General features: G+C 42.7%; 1 protein-coding gene across 3 annotated transcripts in view; it reads left to right on the top strand.

The window, feature by feature from the left end:
• The window catches only part of LOC100578925 (protein Tob1), a 103,599-nt gene that overhangs the window by 74,625 nt on the left and 10,730 nt on the right, over positions 1-18,244 (top strand). For all 3 annotated transcript variants that reach the window (XM_006563992.3, XM_016911501.2, XM_006563990.3), the window contains one exon: positions 16,617-17,558. In XM_006563992.3, coding sequence (XP_006564055.1) covers positions 16,828-17,558 — 731 coding nt within the window. In that variant the 5' untranslated portion in view covers positions 16,617-16,827. The remainder of the gene's footprint in view (positions 1-16,616; positions 17,559-18,244) is intronic.

Below are 18,244 nucleotides of genomic sequence, written 5' to 3'. Positions count from 1 at the left end.
CCCGTTTCGAAACGAGAAAAAAAATTCGTGACTGGGAGGGAGGAAGGATGGAACGCGCGTGAGAATTCGAAGATGTTTATTAATAAGCGCCGGTTAAGCTCTCTTTATTAATAGAAAAAGGTGGAATCGGATCGATGAAACCAGGAGGGGTGATTCGAATGATAATGGATCCGAGTCGTGCTCTTTAAAAATAACTTACGTAACTCGAGAATCAGCGTATCGATTGGGTATTAGGTAGATTTGGAGTAAAGTTTAAAGGGCAAAGGGATTATTGAATCCATTTTCTTCAAGAAGATTGATTTTGTCATCGATCAAATATCATAGGTCATCGCTGGTATGATGTTTGCGCAATGGAAATGGAAAGAAGCGAATCAGAATTGGTTAGAATTAATCGTAAAGCTTCGTATCGGTATTTGAGGAAAATAGAAAAGAGATATTTCGTGCGTAACATTGAAAAGGTTTATTAATAGTGGAATCATTAGCTGCTATTAATAGCAGCGCGGTACTGTTCGATGACAGCATGCGCTAGAATCTAGGTGACCGGATCTGTTTTATTATTATTATAAATCCTCTATTTTAAGTCCTTGCCTTTCGTTTCAAAAATTCCTTTATATATACCACTTATTAAATAAACAATTGCAAATTTCAAATTTTTATATATAACACCACTCGAGATTATTTAAGAAAGAAAGAAAGAAATACATTCGATTGAAACGTGGTAAAAAAAGAAGCCAAGGTATATATAAGAGCCGAAAAAATCGAAACAGGAAATAGTGTCAACGCACCCAGAAAAATTCGACGAGCGATCAGCCGGTTTTTACGACAGGAAGCCGCCGCTGGCATCCGCCGTCTGCGGAAGAAGGATAGGAGGCGGATGGCGGAAGCTTTTAAGGAACGAGGCGGTCGCCGATAGGAAATTTTAATACGTTGTATGCATCGCGAAGGAACACGGAACAGGTCGAAAGCTGAGTGTATTCGTGAGTGTATGGCTCGTCGATGCCATAGGGGAAGAAAGTATCGATCGTCTCGTGTCTCGAAAACGTTTTATTTTTCGCTTTCCTCTCGCGCGCGCCATTCCACCCGAGAATTCCGAGATTAATTCCTCGATTGTTATTTGCTTTTCCCTTCTTTTCCTTTTTAATCTCGAATCGAAATCTCGAATAGTTCGTTTCTCCGTGGAACGATTTTTCTTCATCGATCGTATACGTGTTTCGTTAACATTGTTGGCGAAAAAGAAATTTTTAGGAAAATCTTTGGAGCGCGAATTTGTTTCAAGAATTGTTTGCTTGAGAATTGTTTCTTGGAGTTCGTTTTGTTCGTTGTTTCAGAATGATTGCCGCACAATAACTTTCGTTCGACGCGGTATCGATTGGCAAAAACTAGACAGGTAACTCTCTCTCTCTCTCTCTCTCTCTCTGTCCAAGATTTTGCTCGTTTATATTTATCAAAAATTATACGGAAAGAAATGGAGAAAAAAGAGAATGGTTAGGAATTGAGAGATCGGAGATAAGAAAGTTGTTATTGTTACGAGACACAATAGGGATGAAGAAATCACGGTGCTGGCTCAAATAATTTTCCTCGGCCCGGTTTCGTTTGCTGGTTAGGCGCCTCGTTATTCCTTCGATTCGAACGGTTTTTTCTTTCTTTTTTTTTTTGGATGGACTTCCGGCTGAAATATTTCTACTGAGAAGTAATCGGGGTTAGTGCGGCCCGGTGTCGGAGTTATTGCGTCCCGTTGGCCACAAATCTCGATTTACGGGGCATGTGGATCTAGATATCGGTGAGATATCGATGGATCTTTCTCCATTTCCCCCTCCCCCTTCTCTCGGTTTCTCTTTAGCGGGATAATCTATACTTTTTCGATAATTCGTTGCTTCCATTCCCCGGAGGGAGCAAGAAGAAGAAACGGTAGAAAAGAGACTCGTACAATCTCGGTATTATTGCATCCAGAAGAATTTCCAACAGAGATTCACCGTTTTCCATTCCGTTTCCGTTACAAAGGTAAACTCTCTTGCTGAGAGACTAAAGTCGAAGAAAGAGAGAGAGAGAGAAATTCAAATATCAAGCAAATTTTTCTGCAAATTTTATTCCTGCAGATTCGAAGAGGGAAAAAAGAGAAAAGTTTTTCTTCTCTTTTCCTATCCCTCTCAAAATTCGCCTTCTTTTCAAATTCCTCCTCGAAATCGCTCTCTTTCTATATATAATACAAGCTCGCTCACGTTCCCTCCCCAAAAAAGGAAAAAGTTGGCCGATTCGAAGGCATCCATTGGCCACGCAGCGCGTCAGTTATCGATTTCCGAAGCGTAATAAAGCCGTTTCGAGAGGATTCCAAGTGGCACTGCGCAAAGAATTCACCTTCTCGAAGACGTTCTACAACTCTCCTTCCCTCCTCCCTCCTTCCAGCATCGCCTTTCCCTTTCCGCAAATTACTTCTCGCCTCTGTCCAAAAACTTTATCCCAACTTTGTTTCTTCCTTCCTTCCTTGTCCCTTGCTCCTTTTTCCGGATACTGTCGAGAGAAAATTCTTCTCTCTCTCTCTCTGTCATGGACCGCCACGGGCGCGGTTACCGATCGATCATCCGCCCATCCGTCCTCTTCATTCCGCTTCCCGCGATAGAAATCGCGGCCAGCCCGAAAGGAGCTCTCCTCCTTCCCTCCCTTCCTCTTTTCCATCGGGTACACCTCTCAAAGGAGGTTGGTTTTCGTGGAAAACCCGTGGAAAACTGTCGGCCCCAGCCCGCAACCCTTTGACCGCCTTTCATCGGCCTCGTTAGAGGCGGGCTTTCTTTTATGCAGTCCGTGTCAGCTACTTGAGAGGAACTCTGCGGTATCCCTTTAACGTGGTAATTGAAATTAAACCGGTCTTTTTTTTTTTTCTTTCCTTCTTTTTTGCCTTTCTTATTTTTTTGGGTTTTTTTTCTTTTTTTGGTTTCGTGGACCGGTTTGTTTTTGCTCGATGTCCGTCGCTGCGTGAAGAGAGTTCCTCGAAAGAGGAATTTCGGTGGATTGTGGTCCGAGGTGAAGAGGTAGCTTGAAGAGGATCTTTTTTCGGCTCCTTTTTGTGAGTAATAAGTGTGAAGAAGGGAACCAAGTGGAGGCTTGTAGAGATTTCATTAATCCTCTATAAACGTCTATAATATATTTTTATAAATATTTTTTACTTTTCCGCTATAATTTAGATCCCTTTGCGACGGATTATAAATCATTTAGCAAAATTTCTTTCTGATTCGCGATATAAAAATAAACATAAATAAGAATGTCTTTAACAGAGAATATATTTTAACGTGTTAAAAGAGAGACAAAAGAGAAGATCGAAATAGCAGCCTATCTCGACTCGACTCGACACTCGAGTGTCTTATATCGGTTTTCTCAAATTATCGAAAGCGTTTCGAAAAGGCGCGGCTGTTCTTTTACGAGACGCGTATCCGAAATCGCGACACGGAAGAGCAAACACAGATAGGATTTCCGCGAAACGCGCGCGGTTTCCGCACGGATGAACGAAGAATTTCTGTGCCGAGGCGAGATGCCTTTCGTTTCGCGCCAACCGCCTCGAGAATCCTGCGAAAACGCAACGTTCCGCTAAGAGGACGCGGTTCGACGCTTTCCTCGATCCATTTGAAACGATCCAAGATCGACCGTGGAAAATTACCGCGGGCAATTTGGCCTCTGCTCGATTTCTTTCGGAATTTGGACGAATTGGAATTTTGCGAAACAGATTCGCTTGGGAAAATATTTCGTTTTTATTTATTTTTTTCTCCCCTCTTTTCTTTTTAGGAAAGTATAGGAATATAAGTTTAATAATTCGAATAGTTCGAAACACGGATATTTGTTACTTGGCGTGCATGTAAACGTTAGTCATTTTCCTATGTGATTTCGCGACAAAAATATTCCATGTCTAATCGCATATGATGAATATTCATCCTCAAAGAATTCGAGTTCCTGGTATTATATTCTTTTCTCGCGAAGAAAACCTAAAACCTACCTTTTCTTCTTCTTCTTCTTCTTCTTAATATTTTTCGTCTAATAATGGACGAGCGTTTTTGTGTCAGACACGTCTGACGGTAATTAAACGTCTAAGTATATCTCGGAAGAATTTGAAAAATGCAAATAAAAACTATTTGTTCGAATGTATAAACATTTCTATTCTGTTTTTCCTTATGCTGTTTCCACACGGAAACAAAGAGAGAGAGAGAGAGAGAGAGGTAGAGTCAATTTAACAAATATGCCGATAAATCTTCTTCTCGAATATGAAACAAAAAAAAGAAAACATTGGAAGATAATTCCTTTCCTCGAACGATTTCCTCGAACGATTTTCTCGAACGATTCGAGGAAAAGGAATCTCGTTCGATGTGAACCAACCTTTCGAATGTTCTATCAAACCGGTTGATGAGCAATTACGAATTAATAAAGATGAAACGTTCTCGTCTCATTCTCGATCAATAATGGTAATAATATTCATTGACGCAAAATACATCCGCGTGTACACCGCTCACCGGTGTCTCGATCTATCTATCCATCGGCTGTCGTCAAGCTCGTATCTCGGCACATTGACAACGATGCCAAACGATAGTACGAGTATATTAATTAATTTCAATTACGATTTACTAATTCGATCGATCCATTGTGCGCCTCATCCCGGTGATCAAGATCGAATCGATAGCATTGATTAATTTCAATTATCGGATAAAGTGTCTTCAAGCCTTGCTCGAACCTTGCATCTCGCTTTTTTAAATTTACAGATGAAAATAGTAATACTGTCCAATCGTCATTGCACTCGAATGATCGATATCATTTTTTTTTTACATTTCATCAACTTCGAATCGATCCAATGCAACATTTTCTCCCAAAAAAAAACGTTCGAAATGACAAATTGTATTGAAAAAGATTGCTCTCGGTACATTTCTAACGAGTTGGTGCATCAGCCAATCTTTAGAAAGTCTGAACAACAACGATTCTTTTCGATTCTTCTTCGAATGCAAAACTGCAAGATCCACGGTTCCAAACGGATTCTTGCCCGTTTCTCTCCTTTCCCCGGTTTCACGAAAATCAATTGTTTCGCCTCGGCGTTATCCTTGCAATTATCGAGGCGAACGGCGCCGTTTCTCAACTACTTCCTGCAATAACTAGGAACGATAAGGTGAGGCAATTCTCCCCGGGATTTCCCAAGTGTCCTGTCCCCGCTTCTGTTCTCCCGATTGCGGCCGCTCTCCCCCTCCGTTTCCCGGGGAGGGGGGCAAGTTTCAAACGGCCATAACGCTGCTCCCCTTAATTGATAATATTTTTTTATCGCGGGGGGGATAAGACGGTTTCTTCCGGTTCTACGGTGGACTCGGGAGAATCGAGGTATTAAAAATCGTTTGGATTAGAAATTGCGGAGAAGAACGAGATTAAATTTTTCTTTCTTGTAAATTAAACTGTATTTCAATATAAAGTTTATTTCGAACTTAATGTTTTCCAGATATAATTTTGACTCTATGGTGGGAAAGAATAATGAATTATTTCGAGAAGAGATCTATCTAAATATTTGTGATATTTCCTTCCATTTTATAATCGTGGGTTTCCATCAATCTTCTATATAAAATATCTTCTATAACGAGGATATTCTTATATACTCTTTAACTCATTCGTCAAATTACTAAATCAAATCGAATGGAAGTTTCGTTTTCTAAACTCGAGGGAACTTTATATAAATAACTCGTTCACCTCGTCCAAAGATCGCCACAATATTTACCCACCGTCGAGGGAGAACGTTTTCATTGCCCTCGATTCGTCGTTACGTGGCGACGAATTCGTATATAAACTCGTTGACTCCTTCGATCTCATCACGGACCAACGTATCGAAAATATCGAACCGCGGAAAGCTTAATGCGTCGAAAGATCAATACCGGAAAAAAACGAGCTCCTTCATCGACGATGAACGTCGTTCCCTCTTCGAAGAAATAAAATATATTAAATCGTAGTTCTTTCTTTTCTTTCTTTTTTTTTTTTGGATCGTTTACCAAATGACAGATCGATCGTCCCTACGTTTCCTCTTCCAACGATGGCGGATCTTCGATTAGATCGGATCGCGAGACAGTCACGAATACCGTGAAATAACAAGGAACGAATCTTGGATCCTGAAGATGACAACTACCTTGTATTTTCCCGGATAATGGTCCTGCCTTTTCTTCTTCCGTCTTCCATCTTTTATTCCTATTGCCTCGCCACGGCCGATACTTTCTTTTTAGCTATTAACTTCGCGGTCGCAGATTCAAACGCTCGTCCCAGACGACGAAATTATCGAGCGAGCGCCGTGCTTTCGCTTCCCGAACTTCGTTCTTTTCTCTCTCTTCTTCTTTTTCTTTCTTTTTTTCCTCCAATGATAATCATCTCGTCAATCTCGAAGCACAGTTTGTAAGATGATGCTTTAAACCGCGATTCGGTTTTCTTATATCGAATTTATCAATTAATTTACTGAATCGATTGATTTTTTTCTCTGAAAAAAATAATTATCTTTACGTACATATATACATATATATAAAATTTCTTAAAATCATTTTCTTATTGAATTTATCAGCTAATTTACTGAATCGATTGATTTTTTTCTCTTTATATATATAAAATTTCTTAAAATCGAAAAACGTTTTCCTATATCGAATTTATCAGCTAATTTACTGAATCGATTGATTTTTTTCTTTGAAAAAACTAATCATCTTTATGTACATATATACATATATATAAAATTTCTTAAAATCGAAAAACGTTTTCCTATATCGAATTTATCAGCTAATTTACTGAATCGATTGATTTTTTTCTCTAAAAAAACTAATCATCTTTATGTACATATATACATATATATATAATTTCTTAAAATCGAAAAACGTTTTCCTATTGAATTTATCAGCTAATTTACTGAATCGATTGATTTTTTTCTCTAAAAAAACTAATCATCTTTATGTATATATATACATATATATATAATTTCTTAAAATCGAAAAACGTTTTCCTATTGAATTTATCAGCTAATTTACTGAATCGATTGATTTTTTTCTCTCGACTGAAAAACTAATATCTTTATACGTATATATATATATATATATATATATATATATATATATATATATATATATATATATATATATATATAAAATTTCTTAAAATCGAAAAACGTAAGATGCTAAAAATTCATAAGAAAAAAAGAAAAAAAAAAAGAAAAAGACTTTTCTATTCCAAACAAAGAATCTGTCAAACAATCCTCAAAGAGAGAACTCACTCTCCGAAGGAAAGGAAAGGAAAAGAAAAAATGGTTCCGACCCGTCGATATTCAATCGGACGAACGGAAATCCCCATCGGTGGGACGGTAATTTCCGGAAGAGGGAGCGAATTCGAAGGGATTGACCCAGGTCGGGTCCTTTCCTCGTCGCGTTCCCCATCCCTCTCCGTATCTCGCGAGAGAGCGTCCTCCCTGTCGGATTTAGGGCGCTATTTAAATAGAGGCTTATAGGGCAGTTTTCCCTCTTCCTCCCTCTCTCTCTCTCCCTCCCTCTCTTCCTCTCGCTCCGTTGTTATCTGGAGCAGCAACGGTCCAACGGTGTCTGCGGAGGCTGTGTCGTATTGATCTGTCGCTCGGTCGGTCGGTCTCGGGTGCAGGAGAGAGGAAAGAGAGAGAGAGAAAGAGGGAGAGGGAGGGAGAGAAAAGAGGAGGGAGGGAGGGAGGGAGCAGCCCCTCTCGGTAATTTATCGCGAGGCAACGGCGGCGAGATGATTCGACTCAGGAGAAGGAGAGAAGACGGATCCGATCGAAGACCGCGACGCCTCTCTTCTCTCCCTTTCGGTAATTCGGTCACGCGCGGGATCGATCCGGGGAGAGCTGAGAACCACCACAACCATCACAACCTGCCGACGATTAATTGGAGCCGCGAGATGAAACGTCGCGGAACGAACGAAAACGCCGCTCCTCCTCCGCTCGTTCATCTCGATGAGTTTACGGGGACAACCATCTTTATCGATTCGAATTCTGATTAAAATCGATCGAACGTGTTAAGTTTAACAGAGAAATTATTTCCTTTCATTCTATTCCGATTCGAATTAAATTTAAAAATTAAAAAGTCGTGAAAAGTATGCACGTTTCTCTTTTATACCACTCGATCCAATCTTTCTTTCGTGTTTCGATATGAATACGGGAGAGGAGCTCGAAATCTTTAAAATTCCTGGAATATAGCCTCTTCGATCGAGCAAAACCGTGACGATTCGCTCGATTTCGTCACCGAATCGATCCGTTTCCAACGAGATTCGTTCCGCATCGAAATTCAAGGGCGACGAGAGAGACGATCGTTACGATCGTAAGCGACTCGACGAATTCGTAAAGAGGCGCTCGTGCATTGGCCCCGCATGAAAATTCGGCCATTTGTATTCCCGCTGTTTGTATGGTCCCCCTAGCGCGCGTTTAGTTACGTTAAAAGTGGACGGGAATCGAATCGAGCGAAGACGGTATTCGAATGGAGCGGTGTTGTTCGAATGGAGGAGCGAAAAACCGCGGCGTCGACGACGTTTCTCGGTCACGTGCAAAGGTTATTAATTACACGGGATATTTAACCCCTAACGACCGGCTCGCTTCTCGAATGTTGACGTCGCGACATCACGCGACTTGTTACGCACGTGCACCTCCGGCTCGTGTGTTGAACGCGAGAAATGCTGATTTTTCATTACGGATAACGAAGAAGGAAATTAGAGGAATATTTCAGCGTTTTTCCTTTTCTTTTTTTTTTTTTTTTTTTGAGTCTATAAGATTATCTTTATATCTTTAACATTCCTTGATATTCCTTGTATCACGAAAAATTATTTCAATAGGGCTTTGAGCATTATATCTAGGAAAAATTATCTTGATTTTTATTGTATATTCAGAATTGATATTAAGAAATATAGGCGTATTTACGACGAATGAAGTAACAACGATAAAGGAAAAGATGTTTGTGCATTAAAAATGAGGGAAAAGGGAAGGGAAAAGGATAAAATAAAATGGTGAGGAAACGATTCGTTTTGCATATCTTGTAATATCCCATTCGTCGTAAAGCTACTTCGTACGATTCTTTTAACGGCATAAAAATCATAGTGCAAACCGCGTTATTATCCTTTCGTATTATTGTTTCCCGAGAAATGTGTACTTACCTTTATTAAAAGGAATAATTAACAGTGTCTTCGTTCCACGTAGGAGTGCGACCAAGGATTTCAATGGAATCACGCTTACGTAGCAGAAATAAATTTCCTAGGCCGGAGAAGAGGAAGAGGAGAGGCTGGAACGCAGGCAAGCTAAATGAAAAATGCGCTTTCGACCTAGGCTCTTTTCAAAACGTTGTTTCGAAAAAGATCCTGTCGAACGGACGTCAAAGTTTCCGTAATTGAGCAAAGCTCCGGTTGAAAGGTTTCAATTCCTTCGGTAAACCCTTGTAACACAATCGACAATCTTCTTTACTTAAGGGGAAACAAGAAAATTAGAAACGTATTACGTATTGTCGACGTGGTATCGAATTACTTTTCCTTTTTTTTTTTTTACTATTCTTCTCGATATTATACTTTTCTCAATGATATCTTCCATAATTAAATGAAATAAAAATCTTCCCTAATTTTTATTTACTGATAAGATACAATCCAAGATTTCTATACAATCAAAATCCAACTATCACTTCATTAACATCCATCACTCTACAATTACAACACGCAAAGTTCCTTCCAAAGATATGAAATACTTTTCCAATAAATTTCCACTAATTAAATCGGTAAACTCTCGTAATACAATCGACAATCTTCTTTACTTGAGGGGAAACAAGAAAATTAGAAACGTATTACGTATTGTCGACGTGGTATCGAATTACTTTTCCTTTTTTTTTACTATTCTTCTCGATATTATACTTTTCTCAACGATATCTTCGATAATTAAATGAAATAAAAATCTTCCCTAATTTTTATTTACTGATAAGATACAATCCAAGATTCCTGTACAATCAAAATCCGCAGAGTTCCTTCCAAAGATATGAAATACTTTTCCAATAAATTTCCACTTCTTTTTTATCCTCAGAAATCTACTCTCCACCTCTACAATTCCTCTTCCTGCTTTCGCAATATTTATCCTCGACATAGAATATTTTCCCGTACGACGAAAAATTTCCATCGATATTAATCGCATCGATTAATTTACAAAATCTTCTCCTAAAACCTTTTACTCTCTCTCTCTTTCGAATCTCCTCGAGCGAGCGAAAGCTAGGATTGGCGGAAAGAAAAAAAAAAAGAAATCAGAATTCTCGCGTGACGCGATCGATGGTGGAAAATCGGGTGTCGCAGACCCGATGCGGCAAAATGGAGGCGTAAGCCGGGTTTGGCCGCGAATCGATATCACCCTGACGCGTCCGCCGATTTGTTTATGCGACTCTGGCTGCAACCACGACCTTTAAAACCGCGTCGCCATCACGGCTCTGCTCGCGCACATGTCCGATCCGTTGTATAACCGGTCGTTACGTAACCTCGATCCCGCACCGTTCCCTCCCCTCCCCCCGTCGCCCGTCTATTCATTGTCAGAATAGAGTAATCGGAGTGTTGCCAGTGGCAGCCGCTATCGTTGCTACGGCCAATACGTGGCCGATTCATAGCAACGTTGCCGTCGAGCTTTGCAACGAGGCGGAGGAACAACAACAAGCATCGCGCGTATCGGGTTGACGGCAGCCTTGAAATTTTCGAACAGGATCGAAGAGGACGGACGACAGGTTCAAAGTTGGAAACTTTGGCGGAGCAAGTTGGGAGGGGATCTCTTCCTCCCTTCACAACCTAATTCTAACTTGTTGTTGTGTGTCACGTTGTTTTGGCTTCTGCTACGTTTAGGGGGAGGAAGAGGAGGGGTTAGTTGGTGTATCGGGTTGTCGTTGGACAGATTCGAAGGGAATATGAAGATGGAGAGAAGGGATTAGTTTGGAAAGATGATTTTTGATGATTTCCTTAGGAATTGAATATATTTCAAGGATTGTCTACGAAAAGTTTTCCTTGTGAGTAAACGTTATCTCGAGTTGTATTCGAGATGTGTAAAGTAATCGTGTGTTATTACTTATTCTTGTCTCTCCGTGTTTAAATACGTGTAATATTTTTCAGCGGAACAGAAGTTAGTTTCGACGAGGGAGGGAGCAATTTAAACACGTTTTCCACGTCGGGCGACGGAAGGCAGGGGCGGCTAGGTCGAGTCGAGCACCCGTGTCTTGACCCTATCTAGGTCGAGCCGTAATTAAATCCACTTCCTCCTCCACTGTCTTCTTCATTCGACGAATATTTTCCTTCCACGGAATCTTCGAGATGCTTCCCTTCCAGAATGCGCGAAAGAATTGTGATCTCGTTGACACTTCGCGATAATTAATATAAGAAATTCCTCGAATTTCTCTCTCTCTCTCTCTCTCTTTATTTTCTTCCGTAAAGCGTATAATAATTTCCAGCCTTTTTCAATTTCGCAATAAAAAAATCTTCGAAATCTATCGATTAGGAAAATCTTTAACGATACCCTCTCGATTCTCTCGTTCTGAGATATTCTCTCAGAAAAATATAAAATATTCTCTCGTCAACGACCGAGCAACACAAAAGAAGAAGAAAAAAAAAGAATCGGAAAATCGCCAAGTCTCGTCGCATTTCGCTATATTACAGTTTCAAAGTGGAACGATATAATCCCCCCCGCGAGAAACATTTAACGGATATCTGCTCGTGCATGCATCCACGAGAGAGGAAGAGAGAGAGAAGTCGGAGAGAATTCTGGGGGAAAAACAGTGGCTCGCCTTCCTAAAATCGATTCCATCGCGGTCGAGTACCACGTGGAGCGCTCGGCACAGTTCCCCCTGATGCACGGATGCGCAATTACGCGTCGTTCATCGAGACGACGCCGTCAGCCTCTCTCGATGGGAGAAGGGAGAGAGAGCCACTCGATACGCGTCACGATTGTCGGACTTCTTCTTCTTCTTCGATTCTTCTCGAGTAAAATAAAGAGGAAGGAAAGAAAATGAGAAATCGAGAGAGAAGGTATAACGAATAAATAACGAATAGAACGAAAGAAGTAGACGGAGAAGGGGATGGAAAGGAGGAAGATGGAATCGGGTGGATTCGTGCTCCATTGACTTGGTTCTTGGTGAAGAACACTTCTCTGGCCCATATTCGGTGCCCCTTGAGTGCCACGTGGCCTCCATTCAGCAGCCGCGTGGAAAGGGCGTACTCGTGGGTCTTTACGCGCACCTGCAACCAACCCTCAAGGTTTCACCGAGGCAGGGGGGGAAAAAGGCTGTCCTTTGAATCCGCGCCACCCTTCGCCAAAGCTTCCGCTTTCCGTCTGTGCTCGACAGCCTTACGACGTGTGTTAATAATCAACATCCCTTTTCGTACAATTGTTTCGAGTCAACAACTTTCGAAATTCTGGAGAAATGTGTGGATTTTGATTTTGAATTACATTTTTTGAATCGAAACGTTCGTTGCAATAATAAATTCAAGTAAATATTGTAATTATAGAGATTGAATCTTTTTCCATCTTTCATCATAAAATCTAAATTATCCGTCTAATTAAAATTATCTATTCGTCCTCGACGAAAAAACGCAGTTGAAATTGCGCTCCAAATTCTCAGACGACTGTCATTAGCATCCTAATTCGGGTCTACTTTTGCCCTCGCATCGACACGACCCACTTCGACTCCCTCTTTGGGCCTTCGACTTCCACCTAATTTCAACCCTATCCTTCCTATCCTTCCATCTTATTTCCAATTCTCATCGTGTCCCTGTTTCGAACCCGCTTTATCCATCCTACCTTCCTTCCTTCGTTCGACTCGTCATCGACTTTTCTCGGAATATCCACGGTTTACACCGCTCCGTTGATAGCAGAGGCTATCAACCCCTTTCCAACCTTATAATAAGCATCATAACCCCTCTTCCATTCTTCCTTCTGCCTAAAAAAAAAAGAAAGAAAAGAAGAAATTCACACCTATCCCTAAAATTCTCCGCGTTTCGCACGTTCGCCCTGGGCTCGTCCTCGCGATTCGTTTTTTTAATTGCCGCCACAGGCGTGGAACGAGTGTCTTGTCTCTTAATTAGTGAGGGGTTGCGGTTGTTTAATAAGTTGTTGAGACCGCGTCGTAAAACGACGTTCTCGAGGTCGCGAGAAACTTGGACAACAGCGCTCGCTTCGACGATAATTATCAGTCACCTTTAATCGTCCCTCTGCTCCTTCCCTCCCTCTATTTTCCTTTATTGGAGGGGAGAGAATATCCAGTACGCGAAAGGAGAGGGCACGAAAACGGTTGGCAAAGCCGCGCCACTCCGTAAGGCCGTGTATTTTTAACTTGAGAACCTTCCGGCAACCCTGGTCGTGGGATCAATACCACCGGCAACCCCCGGTGTCGTCGTGTAGTACTACACTGGAGAGGCAGAAAGGGTGCAGCGGGGTTAACCTACATATCCAGCAACGGCTGCCCGAGGAGAGGAGGGGAGAGGAGGGGAGAGGAGTTGGCTGGAACGAAAACATTTTCCTTTTGGATGGCGACGAGAGTGGTAGGTGGTGGTGGTTTCAGCTTCCGTCTCTTGGCAAGTATCGACGGCTCTTGAGGAATGAACTTTTGCCGCGTTGATATGGTTTAGAGAGATGGTAGGAGAAATAAGGCCACGCTCGGATGATTTTCGTAATTTTCGAGTGGATCGATCCAAATGAAACGCGTTAAAGAAACGTTTGGAATGCGTAATTAATTTTTTGAGGCGAATGTTTAGGGAAAAAATCGATGTAGCTTTTTTTTTTGAAGCGTTATTATTGTCGCTTGCGTAACGAAATTATCGCGTTGCACAATGTTATTTCAATACCCTGTGTGTTTCAATTTCGAAGTGGAAATTGGTTTGCGATGGAATTATCGTTGGTGAAAAGATTGATAAAACGGTTTTAATATATTTGTTGACTTGTTCGCAGATTCACGTACGCGTTGCTCTGAAACAAAAATGAGTTTTTCTTTCAAAACGATACACATATGTATATATATTTGAATATCAAGTTGTAAACAAATTCGAAATGGAATTTTCGTATTCAAATTGTAAAGGCAGGAAAAATATTTTACCTTTTCGATCTACGAAAGAATAGATAGAATTGGACGTCCGTTCGAGCGGGAGGGAGGGGGAAAGATCGATGAGAATTAAAAAGAAACAAGTATGAGAACGGAAACAAAAAATGGCTCGACTCATTGTAAACGAGTTATATAAATCAAGTCGGCTAATTTGTACAAGTAGCGGTGTGTAAAGGTTGCACAAACCCTAAATTGTAACGTCAATGCCAACCGAGAATGAAGTGTATGTGTTCAATTCATTCACTTCCTATTCAACTTTGATTCATCCGCATACTGATCCACGCACTATTAATCCTCTATAGAGCAGGGCATACGCTTTAAAACTATAATACACGCACGCCTTCTCTTCTTTTTCTAAACAAAACAAATTCACCATCAATTTACAGTACATTCCTCCTATTCAAATTTCTTCCAACGAATTACAAAATCGGATTATTATTAAAAAAAATTAAACGAATATATAAATCTAATAGATTGCTTGAGAGATGATGTAACGATTGAGAAAAAAAGAAACTGATGGATGAATGAAAAATCAAAGCGTCGTGTATGTAAATTAAATAATTTATCTTTCCTCGAACGTTTCGATTCCACTTATCACGAGACGCGGCACGACTTCCGGCAGAAAATTCAAACATCGCCGGTTATTTATTCACCGTTAATACGACCATGGTAGTGGCGTTTTTTTCACGTTTTTAGACCGCAGCCAGGGAGTGCGAACGAGCCGCACGGAGACCGCAAAAGACGGCGTGTAGTCGCGTAATTGAAAAATACCACGCGTTGTCTACCGTTCTATGTTTCGACTGGGAAGGGGAGGAACTCGCCCCTATATACGTTCACGAGGACGAGACCGGAAAGGGAGCTGAGAAACCAGTTAACCGTTTCCATTCAAATATTATTTAACCTACAATTTCTTTTGTCCTCCTCTATTCCTTCCTCTCTTTCCTTTATTCCTTTTCAACTTGCATTCGATTCGGTTTTATTGGCGATACATGCTTCGTAATTTTAAATACGTGTAATTTTTAATAACATATAATTTGAATGATTGATTCTAGAGAGAATACAAAAAAGAAATCATTTCGATCTCTAGAATTTAAAGATCCACGAAAATATCTTTCACGCTCTTCGCGATCTACAAAGCTTTAAAAAAAAGACCCAGAAGGAAAAGAGGAACGGTGCATACCGACGTTCTCTCACGTTTACTTAAAATGGCTGCCAGTTCGTTGACCTCTTCCCAACTCTGTCCCTCTTTCTCCTCCGAGAAAAAGAGAAAGAGACCATCACCGTGGAATCGTCGAGTGCTCGAAGGACACGAGCCTCGATGTTCAGCAATTTAACAATTCTCGAATCATGTGTTTGAGACAAAAGACACGTGGATGAAGAACAGAGTGCGTTGATAAACGAAGGAAAGAAAAGAAAGTGCATAGGGAAGCTCTCCTCTCGATTTCGTTGGAAAGGCTGCTTCCGCAATTGCAGAAGATGGCCACTCGGCCCAAGGCAACGACTGCAATCCCTTTTATTGCCATTTGTCTCGCCGATAATCGCGCGACCAGCTGAATATTCTTCTTGACACGCGCTCGACCGTTTCCAGAGTGGACGAACTTAACCGAGGAGGGGGCGAAGGGAGGAGCGACAGTTCGGGTGCACTTGCCTCTTTGCGAGTTTCTCGAGCTTTCTTTCTAGCCGACCGGAAACGAGGATCTTGAGGAACGGTCTGTTACGCCGTCTGAGTGCTTCTCCACCCATTAAGCAGTTTTGCCCGAAGTGGACACGCGAATGGACGAAACTTTGGAAGATAATAGAACGATCGAAATTTTTTGAATAGTTCGTTCTTGGACGAAATTGAAGTCCAATTCGTAAATTCGTTCCATTCTATCGTTCGAGACTGCATATAATTTCCATAGCCAGATTCAAAGAAAACGTTTCCTATCCGTGGCAATCGTTAAAATTCTCACGCCGCCGTTCGAGTTCCAAATTATCCCGGCCAGATAAAACGAGAAAAGAAGAAGGGGAGGGGGCGAGGATTGAGGTAAGAGGGCTTTGTCGGGGAAAGGTGGGAGGGGGAGGGTATTATGCGAATACGAGGCGGGAAACGATTGGCTCTCGTTCGACTCTGTTCAGAGGGCGGGAAGGAGTGGGTCGAGTAACCGGAAGCGGTGTTCCGTATCAATGCCCGATCCTGAAAAGGAGCCGATAACGCGGGGCCCGGCCGGGGTGAAAGCCTTTCGAAGATACTCCACTCTTTTAATGTGATTTCGCCACTCGTTGAAAAACCACTCGACACGAAGCCGTGCTTCTTTCTTTGCGCGTCGCTCGCGAATTTTTATACCTCAACCTTTTTCCCCCCTCGTTAAAGGCTGTCCCTTTTCAATTTTCTTTGGAACGAATATTACGTGTAATGTAATAACATTACACCCTTTACGAAAGTCTCTCCTCTCTCTCGCTCTTCCGAAATTCTTTCGAAATAATTTCGAAGAGAAGATTGGACGACCCGTCTAACGAAAAATTTCCCGTTTCACGTTACAGTGAGAGGGATCTATCTGTGGACGGAGACGAGGCGACACCCGAATCTCGAACAGGCGGACGCCACAGTGGACGGGCGTGTCGTCTAGTGGCGCGTCGTCGAGGGGTCGCGAGGCGTTGGCGGCAAGACGGCCGATCGTGCGACGGTGCTGAGTACTATTCCGCGGCTGCGAGGACAAGCAACAGCCCGAAGATTCTCCCAGCAAAGGGCAAGATGCACATCGAGGTGCAGGTGGCGCTCAACTTCGTGATATCGTACCTCTACAACAAACTGCCGCGAAGGCGGGTGAACATCTTCGGCGAGGAGCTCGAGAAGGCGCTCAAGGACAAGTTCAAGGGGCACTGGTACCCGGAGAAACCGTTCAAGGGGTCGGCGTTCAGATGCTTGAAGACGGGCGACCCGGTCGACCCGGTGCTGGAGAAGGCGGCGAAGGAGAGCGGCGTGCCGATCCAGGACATCCTGGAGAACCTTCCGGCCGAGCTGGCCGTGTGGGTGGACCCCGGTGAGGTGAGCTACCGCATCGGCGAGATGAACGCGGTGAAGATCCTCTACTCGGAGACGGGGGACCCGCACGACGAGAGCTCGGCCGACCGGGAGGTGACCAAGACGTTCAACCCCGAGGCCCAGTGCTTCAGGCCGATCGAGGCCGTGGGCACGTCGCTGGGCGGGCTCAGCCTTAGCCCCAAGTCCACGTCCCCGTTCCCGAGCTCGTTGGGCAGCAACGCGAGCAACGGGTCGTCCAACAACCAGCAGAGCGGCCACGGGTCCGGTTCCTCGTCGGCGCCCTCGCCGACGCCCATCACCAGCTCGTTCAAGGGCTCGCCCAGCCCCGTTCCGGCCTTCATCCCGCGCACCACGGCGCCGCTCACCTTCACCACGGCCACCTTCGCGCAGACCAAGTTCGGAAGCACCAAGTTGAAGACGAGCAGCAAACGAGCGAACAGGTTGGTGGACATGTCTGTGCTTCGTGTTTTGTTCTAGAGAAGGTAACGTAACGAAGGGGGGGATGCGAACGAGAATGGATGAATTTTATCGCGTTAGATTATTCGCGGTTATTAATCCATTAAGGACCAATTTGCAATTTATTTTCAGCCAGATTAAATTATTGAACTCTGCTTTTTAACATTGCGAGTATGAAAGGGGGATTCGCACGGGATTCGCTTGTAATATTTTTTTCGTCGCTATTTCTTCCACTCCGCTGAATCAAGGTATTTATAGCACGATGGTTCTTTTCTTTCTTCCTTCCTTCCTTCTTTCCTTCTTTCTTTCTTGTGTCTTTGATTTTGTGCAGTGGGCTTTTGCATCGTACGTTACCGCTTCGGTCCTTAATGAGTTAAAATCGTGAAAATTTCGAAAAGACGGAAGTTTTTGGTTGCAACCACCGTTCGAAACCGAGCCAAGTCAAACTCGTTCGAACTTTGAATGGTCTGCGAGATACGCACGAGTTACCCTTTCACCCCCTCCTAGACACCACGTACGACGATTTCCATCCGTCGATGAACTTGCCAAGCCTAGCCTCGTGACCACTACGCCACGTAGTGATCACAGCTAGGACAGTTAACCGCCCGCATACTCGAGCGCAATCTTAACATCGAAAGGGTTGAAACCCGGAGACCCGACTGTACAAACC

The sequence above is a fragment of the Apis mellifera genome, linkage group LG3, assembly GCF_003254395.2.
Source record: "Apis mellifera strain DH4 linkage group LG3, Amel_HAv3.1, whole genome shotgun sequence".
Classification (NCBI taxonomy): Eukaryota; Metazoa; Arthropoda; class Insecta; order Hymenoptera; family Apidae; genus Apis; species Apis mellifera.
The sequence above is the reverse complement of the archived record's forward strand: the minus strand, read 5'-3'. Positions and strand labels throughout refer to the sequence as shown.